The 9,678-nt window shown below is 31.4% G+C and overlaps 1 protein-coding gene across 1 annotated transcript in view; it reads right to left on the reverse strand.

Annotated features, from left to right (window-relative positions):
* LOC108759409 (CD109 antigen) overlaps positions 1-9,399 on the reverse strand; it is a 15,894-nt gene extending 6,495 nt beyond the window's left edge. Inside the window, 14 exon segments of the mRNA XM_018504849.1 lie at positions 1,090-1,144; positions 1,225-1,344; positions 1,447-1,590; positions 1,692-1,812; positions 2,964-3,097; positions 3,180-3,281; positions 3,353-3,544; positions 3,646-3,817; positions 4,047-4,205; positions 4,476-4,728; positions 4,858-5,080; positions 5,221-5,413; positions 5,680-5,752; positions 9,189-9,399. Coding sequence (XP_018360351.1) covers positions 1,090-1,144; positions 1,225-1,344; positions 1,447-1,590; positions 1,692-1,812; positions 2,964-3,097; positions 3,180-3,281; positions 3,353-3,544; positions 3,646-3,817; positions 4,047-4,205; positions 4,476-4,728; positions 4,858-5,080; positions 5,221-5,413; positions 5,680-5,738 — 1,927 coding nt within the window. The 5' untranslated portion in view covers positions 5,739-5,752; positions 9,189-9,399.
* Between the last annotated feature and the right edge of the window lie 279 nt (positions 9,400-9,678).

Genomic DNA, 9,678 nt, shown 5'->3' on the forward strand with positions numbered 1-9,678 from the left:
CCAAGTTATCTAGCCATTTACCACCGCAACAACTTCGATGCGTAACTTTAATGCGAAGCGTCCTAATTTGTATTATTTTTTGTTGTACGAATTCTACTATATGTGTTAATATTTTAATGTAATATGCGAGTGTAGATCGATATATCGATTTTTACACTACAATTATTGGTCTAAAGGAAAAATGATAAAATAATAGCCTAAACACGCATCAAAGAGATGCTACGAAACAGCAAGAAATGATTTTTGTTATGCAACTAATGAATTCGATCACTCGCACTATGCTGGATCAGTGCATATTAAAAGCTACTTTATGCAAAATATCTCAATGCAGTGATACAATGTAATCAACTTTGACAATGAAATGATACATATATATTTTGTTAAATAATGTAACAATGTTATTAGTAAATAGTTAATCTCGTTTAAAATATATATATTTATATACTTTTACATTTAACTTTGCTAATTTCAGGCAACATATTTTTTATAGCAGCTTTTAGTATAATCTAGCGTAGTGCAAGTAACTGAATTCGCTATAAATGTGTATACTCAAGTGAATAATTAACTGTTTACAAAATTTACAGTATAAATATGTGTAAAATGATAGTGTATGCATGATAATTTATTACGTCATTGGCATTACCCAGCTTCAAGCGTTTGCCAAAGCCAAGTTTCAGGGAAATTCTTGCGAACTTTGACCTTCTCGGGCGGTAATGCAGCAGCCGGGCCTGAGAATCCCCCAGCGGATGCAAACATCACGTCTTCGATACTATTTCTGTAGTATACTACACACATATAAGCTTGGTTAAAAAATATATAATCTAATCTCACCGAGATCAGCTCAACGGTCGATCCTGATTAACAGAATCAATCAAGAACTAGGATGTTATTCTCATGCTATATATTATGAGTGAGTTGGAATATGGTTGTGTCACGCATATTCTACAAAATATTTTTTAATTTAGAAATATTTATATTTAATAAATGTTATATATGTTTTAAGTGCGCATTATGTTTTTAAATGCGCGCGTTAGTCTTTCACTAAATACACACACTATACTATCTTAAATTTTGTATTTCGATACTTACGTATAGGGAAGTTCTCGTGGACATACCCATTTGTGAGGATTATCACACCAGTTTTCTGTTACAAACATTTGGTATTTTAATCTGATTATCAGATAACAAAAGAAGATAATATAAGTATATCGTGGAATATTTTACTTGAAACACATCGTCTGCTGTTCCTGAGCCAGGCCTCCAAAGAGGGCGGCCGAAGAATCCATCTGCGTGTGGCGATGCTTCTGCTTTATCGTACATCTGTAGCTCCTTGTATACTTGATCCTATGACATGTAATTAATGAATGCTATCAAAATAAAGTATACGTGAAATCACGTATACAGAAATTTACAAATTTATATGTACATGTATAACGTATTACGTACATAAGAAATATCATTTCCAGATTTTAGCAAGAGGGATCTCTGATCAACGCCTAGTAATCCAATAAAAGAGTTTGGTTTCGCAGATATCATAAGATTAACGTTTTCTCCGGGCATAACTTCACCAGGTGTTATTTTAATATCAACCTATATATATATGTATACACACAAATTACGATATTATCTATCCACTCTTTATTCTCTAATATATACATAGTACAACTTAGACATTTTAAATAATAACTCACATGATTTTGAAGTACTCCCGTAAGTTCAACGTCTAACGAATCCGCTAGTACTTCTCCATCTGTTCGTACATAGTATACAATTACATGCGCAATAGGTGCCATGACATATGTTGCTAAAAATCTGGAACGTGTTTTAATTGTATAAAATATTAATTTTAAACTGAAACTCAGTCTAGGATTTCAACAACTTGTACGATCAGGCTATTGAATCTCAAAATTGTAAATCGTTTCTGTGACTCGAAAGATCGGAGACCAACTTTCACAGTAAAAAATCGTGCGTTCATATGTAGAATTTTTCTTGTGTTACCACATTTTGATTATTACTTCAATGTAAAATCAACATACAACTGATATTATTTTGTAATATTTTGATCAACATACAACTGTTATTATTTTGTAATATTTTGATGTGTTAGATTTATGTCACCTTTCTAACTTAACAATTGCGTATGTCAATTAAAAATGGAATATTATTTTGAGTATTTTTAACACAATTGTTTCAATTAATCTATATATCTCAAAGTCAATTTAATACCTAAGAATTTTTTCATTCACATTATACGAACAAAAATGTTTTATTAACATTTTCTTATGAGTTACTGCAACTACTCTTCTATGTACTCTACTTTATATGTTAGTTTTAAATCATCCCTAAAGTCAAAATAACAAATATAAATGTAAAGTATTGTGTCAATTATTTAACATTACTAGTTCGTTAATAAATAACACAAGACGAATGAGTTATTTTAACTTAAAATTTAGAGTGGATCTCCTGGGACATGTAAAAAATGTTAAAATTAACATTTTCTTTTTTACTGTGTAAGATTCGATTATCGGAAAATTCCGAATAACTCTTCTAAAAACTTTCTTAAAGATGACCATACACCGTCAATAATATTAATCAGTAATATTGACAGAGTATGTATTAATATTTTAGTATTTTTATGACCCTAAGATCAGTATTATTGACAATATGTTTTACTTTAGTTTTACATATATTATCTATTGCGCTGTGACATACTGTGGCATCCTAATAAAGCGATACTAATGCTTGAGAATCAAAATCCAAATCATCGTCAATATTCTACGTCAATCCATCAACATTAACCACGATCAGTAGTAGTGTTAAATATTGTCAGTATTTATTAATACTGACGGTATTATTTATCATGTAGAGTCACTTTCACACACACACACACACACACACACGCACGCACGCACGCACGCACGCACGCACGCACGCACGCACGCACGCACACACATCATACTTACTTGAATGATGTCGTGTATTTGTCCTGCACATAGATTGATCCTGCATCTAAAATGTCACCGCGACCAAGTATCTCATAACTTATGTATTTTAATGGAGCGGTAGAATTCACCTCGATTTCAACATAACTGTTCACCTTGCAGATTAAATTGTGAGAATATTATAACCGAAGAATTTAAACAAAATAATAATAGTTGCCAAACGTAATAAAAATATACCATTGGTTTTTCCGTTTTTAGAATTGCTTGAACATGTTCGTTGCTTACGGACATAGCTTGACTAGTTGAGGGGAACCATTCATGGAGATTTAAATATTGTGCCTGCATACATATACAAACAATTAAATATTGTATATTTGTTGACTGCAAGGAGATTTGATTAATAATTTTACCTCTATATTTAGAGGAAAAGAGATATTATCCTTTGACTTAGGCGGATAAAAATCTAGTTGTACCATGCCGTGCTCGTCTAATTTTTTTGTAAGATTCGAATATGCCGATTGATTATATGTGTATCCATATGCTATCAAGACATCGTTTTTGGTGTCTTGTACTGGCGATCCGTCGTGATACGTTAATTTTAGCTGCAAATGTATGTAATATAGTGTACACATAATGCGTTGTATAGTATATTGAGTATATTCAAGTTTGCCTTTGAGTGTATAATAAGATAGGTTCGACTTACGAAAGCGGTATACTTTAGCCCGGGTTTGAAATAGTCCGATGTTCTTATTAATTCCATCGTATACTTGTGTTTATGTAGTGTTATCTGTGTCGAAGCATTTTGCCTTCTGGTAGTTAATTCTTCTTCTACCACCACGTCAACCATGATGGGTCTTTCATATTCATCAGTCAATCTAAAATAATGTATGCATGCGATATCATATACATTAATTTATGTAATGTACAATTTTTCATAACTTAAGACTTATAATACTAAAAAAGTAAGTAAAATAAGTCTTGGTAATCTTTTTCGTATTTATTTTGTCTTTGTATTTAAAAAAAAATTTTTTTAATGTTACCAAGAAAAAAAATCCCAAAATACATTATGTAGGTTTATAATCAATGCAATATTATTGGATTTACCTTAATTCGGATAATATATCGAAATCGACTGTAACTTTCCCGTTGATCGGTACCACTTTTCGCACTGGTTGTTGGAATATCGGTTGAATTACACCAGAAAAAATGTCTGGGTAAGCCGTTATTGTAGCTTCACCTTTCACTGGTTTTCCATATGTATACCTAAATTATGTTCACTTACAAATGAATATTTTCGGTCAAATGTGGCTTAAGTAAAGTCAAATATATCAAATTATTTATTGTTGAATCTTTAAATAATCAATAAATTAATTAATATTTTATGAGAAAGCTGAAAAATCATTTCCAAAATCTTTATCTTCATTCGGAACATGGATCAGTTTATGCAGATTTATTAACAAAGGGAGTTTTCTGTAAACCTTTTCAAATTTAGAAAATTTATCGCTCTTACGAATTGCTGAAATAGTCGCTTACTTTGCGTGAACAGTTGCTGTAATTTTTGATTCTTTGAATTGTACATGTTTCGGCGAATCGATCGTCACTTCGAAATTCGGCAAAACGTATTCAGCAACTTCAAATTCCTTTTCAAATGTTTGATCGCCGACATTAGCGACAAGCTTCCATTTTCCTAGTACTGGTGACTGCGATAATTCTAATTCGCTGCCGAAAATACCATGAGTCACTGGTGGCCGATTCCATTGTTTGACACGATTACCATCGCCATCCTGTAGCAAATTAAAAAAAAAACTTATTATCAATAAAATTTAAAAAAAAGTTATTTTCACAAGCATCAAAACTTACTTGTACAAGGAGTTCTATGATATTACAGTGAAAGATAGATGTGCATGTATATAATATATAAATACGTCCGATGGTCTCATAATACTCGGTCTCAGCCTCGAATCCAGTATTATACAACGAAACATAACTTTGTGACCGGGTTTATAAATCGCCCGGTCGGTCTGGATGAAGACGGAGTAACTTTTATGTACATACTCGATATCCTTCGATTTATAAAAATCAATACCGGACAGACCGCGTGCTGTAAGTTTATATTTTCCTGGTGTAGTTTCTCCAATCTAACATTGTAAGTAAAATCATTTAATACAAACTGTTAAATTATGAGTTAAGTTGCCATTTTTATCAATTTTAAATAAGAAAGCTTATACAAATTATTACAAATATGAACTTATACAGACTATTACAAATTCATACGTACGTTTAGTCGTAAAATGTGAGTAGAATAAGGTTCAACGACTACGGTCCGAGAAATGTTAAATATTTTTCCTGTATCAAGTTCGCCAGTCAATTCAACGTATATCGTTGATGGCGTTGATACGCCGGTAACACTTGCTGCTACATGATATTCCGAATCAGGACGTACCACTTTCGGCGCAATAATAGTGTAATATCTTAAAGGAGAATGAGAATCTTCCTCGTTTCAACTTTTCCATTCTATTCTCTCTTCAAACTTATTAAAAAAACTGTATCTATATACTGTTAGTATTGTTAACATTATCCCACGTTACAATAAAATCAAATATGCTAGGCTTTCACATAGTTGATAATGCAAACACCGTTTGTTATTATGAAGCATCATGATTTTGATAAATCATTTTGAATAAAAGTCACGTGAATATACTTGATATCGTAATATCTGATTAATATTTGTACTTACGGTTCTGCGGCTATATTTGAGATTATTCCCGATAGCAATAGAATACCTAGCCATTCCATGTTCTAAGAAAGACCTGCGATGAAGAAAAGCAGGTTGTATTTATGATTTATTAAGTATGATTATGAGAGAATGCACAATTATCCAATTAAAAAAAATCTAAAAGGTGTTGATATTTTCAAAAATCATATATATCTTTTTATATTTATACAGAATAATATCAATTCAAAACTACAATTTAAACGTATAATTTATTCCTATTTCATTTTTGATGATTAAACTTTTTAAAATATCTTTTAAAGATATTTTTATATCATTTATAAGAATATAAATAATAAACAATTTGTGCGTGTTTCACAGAATTATCTTTCAAGATTTTGCAATAACAACGATAATCAATCATATTTTTTTTCTATGAAGATATTACGGGTGAAGTCTCGGAAGGCAGTAAAATAGACGCAAACGAACACAAAAATTAAGAATGTTAAACATTATGAATAATTAGCTGTTATTATGTACGTAAGTGACAATGTACACCGTGCGCACAAAGCTGCCTGTAATTATGTCGTCGAGTAGTTTCCCTCTTTTGCGAAAGCTTAGTTCGTCACAATACCGGTTTTTCCGGGAGTCCATTATGTATATCCGTCATCATTAATTTTGAAATTACAATCCGAATAGTGAGTAATTATTGGCTGAGAGAAAAGAAAAAGACGACGGATAAATATTATGACCGATTATTCCTTGAATTACTAGAGTCTCGACGACATATCCGTGTCAGATTGTGACGTCAAAGGGACAGAGGAAAAGAGAAAAGTAAAAGTTGGGGAATTCCGGTGCGAAAATATTTGTTGTACGTCATCATTAAATTCCGTGTGTTACGTAATAACTCGTCTCAACGAAATGGTTTCTATTCAAAATTTTCAAAGTGTTATATTCATAAAATTTACAAATTCACATTATTTATATACATATATATATATATATTTCGCTAAAAAAAATATACAATAATTAAGGGGCAGAAAAAGTAATCTAAAAAGGACATATTTTAATTATTGTATATTTTTTTTAATGTGAATGTAAAAATTTCTTATTCCATATTTTAGAAGTTCTATTGTACCAAATATAGAAACATGCACCAAGCAGTAATAATGTAATATGCAATAATGCAATGTGCTCTGTTTAAACTTTAAACAAATATTGTAAAAATATAAATTTTCTCTCTCTGTTGTGTATATTTCGATGACGTAAAAATGCAGCGCTTTCTTTTATAATTGCAGCCATGAAACGCAAAACAACTTCTTATCTATCTATTTTTAGTTCAATAACTATCAGGATATTCAATATACATAAGATGCTTATAATTCAATATTATTTTTTATGATTCAGGAATATCTGTTGACAATACGATACTTTCGTAGCTTTTCGTATTACCTAAGCATAAAGTCATTAAATAACTGTTATTATATTTACTTATTAAATTATTAACGGTATTAAAAGATAATTATCTGTGTTATTATTATTTTATAATATTATCTCTCAATAATATCAATAAAGGAGGGTAGAAATTCTCGAGGGTTTTGTTACCGCTCGGGGATCGTTTTAGTTTTATGTTTTCTTATATATTTTTCTCCCACTCCAAGCGTTGCGCATCGTACGGTACCGAGGTGACAAATGTTATAATGAAAAATATAATCTAATTAACGTTTTATGGTGCAATATTATTCGTATTTGAATCAATTTGGTATTAATTTCATGGATAAATTATTAAAATATAACTGGTAGTGATTTTATAACGATGCGAGTAAGGATTTTTTTCATTTTATTTTGATGTATCAATTTTTCCTTAAGTCTGACGTTATTATAATGATCATATTTCTACGAAGATAAATACATAAGAAAACATAGAAATAAAACGATCTCCCGAGCAGTAGCGAAATCTTCAAAAATTTCTACCCTCTAATAAGTAAAAATAATAGTCATTTAAGTAATTTAATAAGTTTACATTTAGATAATGCGGGTTAATAATTTTAATTTACGCAAAAAAAAGTAAAGAAAAAGAATTCAATGGATCAGTATAGTTTTAATTTTATATCTTCAATTATGTTTCTGTTCAAACTTTGCATATCATATTTTTATTATCGTCTAATCAATATTACTTCGACCTTCGAGACGATGTGAAGTTTATGTCGATTAAATATAAATTATAATTGAAAACCCAAAGAAATATAGCTAAATTATTCTTCATTTTTACTTACTCTTCATTTTTATTTAGCAAAAAAGCAGCTATATATATTATTAGATACTGCGACCGACAAATATTAACTGCATTCAGTAATACTTATAGTCTCGTAATATTAGTAGGATTTAATTGCACATGACACCTTTGCACCGTTGCGCTTTTACGAAGAAACAAGATATACGTATATGGTCATAGGTATTTTTAATTGTAATTCTGCGAAATATTCTTAAACATATTTATCGCGACGAAAATGTGTAATATATTATGCATGTACATCATTAAAATAAATTATTTTTTATAATCGGCGCGCAGTTTGTTTGCACTGAAAAATGTAAAAATGACATAAAAATATTATTAGCATTAAATTCTGCTTTGATTGAATATGATTTGCTTTGCTCATTTTGTTGTTAAATTAATTTAGAAATAAACATTATTAGTATTAACAATTTTTTTATTTTTAATGTTTTATTTTTTGTAATATTTTATAATATTAATTGTAAGTAAAATAAAAATAGTATATATTATAAAAAAGACTAAGTAAAAAAAAATAGTAAAAAGCTTATTAAAGAGTTTTTATTAATGTTGAAGACAAATAACAAAAATCATATTCTTCAACTAGATTCAAGGAACGCTAATTTTTATTTAACATTTAGTTTTGAGGGTATAAAGCTAAATTGGAAATTTAGCTTGCTCTAAATTTTAATTTCCTTCGAGAGTTTCGTTAAGAAAAAACCGATCTCTTTCCCTCTCTCTCTCTCTCTCTCTCTCTCTCTCTCTCTCTCTCAAATTAATCAAAGAATCTGTCGTTAAAACAATGCGCGGGAAGTGGAACATTCCATATATGATAATAAAGCGAAATTCTTAGTACGAAAGTATATTCATATGGCTATTCTACTTTCCATTGGTTTACTCCGTAAATTGGGAAACCGGGAATTTCAATTCAACGATCTGTTGATTCTGTCGATTAAATTCAACTATCGCCAGCTTATAGTTAGGTCCGTAAATTACTGGCCGCAACGAAAGTATAGCAAGCGACTCGTCGCTACGACTTTGGAACTTTCACCGACTCAAGAGATTCAGGACAATCACTAAGGAAAGAAAAAAGAAAAGAGAACGATAGATGGCCCTATCCCGGGACCAATTGAGCGAATGTACGACTGTGATTCTATGTTATCACCAAGATCACTCCGAAGAAAAAAGGGAAGATTTCTACCGCGAGGACAGGCAAAGGAGGTCGCGTCATCGCACAAAATAATTTGTCTTGGTGACTCACCTGGCCAGAAACGGAAGCGGATAAATTTCCTCCGCACTGCACCAAGAAAAATCGCCGAATCAAACGATCGTTAGTCGGAAGATCGCCGTAGACGGTTGTCAGTGTTATGCGTCTCTCCGTAGTACGCGCGGGAGGTAAACGCGGTAGGAAACGCCAAATCAGTGAACCGCAGAGCTGGACTAGTTGGAGAGTATCCGCACTTGCTAACGGCCCAACGGTTAAGCAAGTACTGATGGCAGTGACGGCCACTACCAATCATGGCTGCAAGAAACCGGGCAAAGTAGATTTCCCTTCCGCCTCCACTGCGTCTCCGCCGCGCCGGGCCACGATGATCTTTACCGTTAGATAAAAATTACGCGATAATGCATCGACTAGATGCATAGCACGAAGCTCTCATCTCGTGGGAATCCCGCTTAGAAATACGTAATTTAACATATTTTTTATCATAAATGTTCAGTTTCAATTAAGAAACTGTATAAGATAAAGTTTT

Source organism: Trachymyrmex cornetzi, unplaced genomic scaffold (genome assembly GCF_001594075.2).
Source record: "Trachymyrmex cornetzi isolate Tcor2-1 unplaced genomic scaffold, Tcor1.1 scaffold183, whole genome shotgun sequence".
NCBI lineage: Eukaryota > Metazoa > Arthropoda > Insecta > Hymenoptera > Formicidae > Trachymyrmex > Trachymyrmex cornetzi.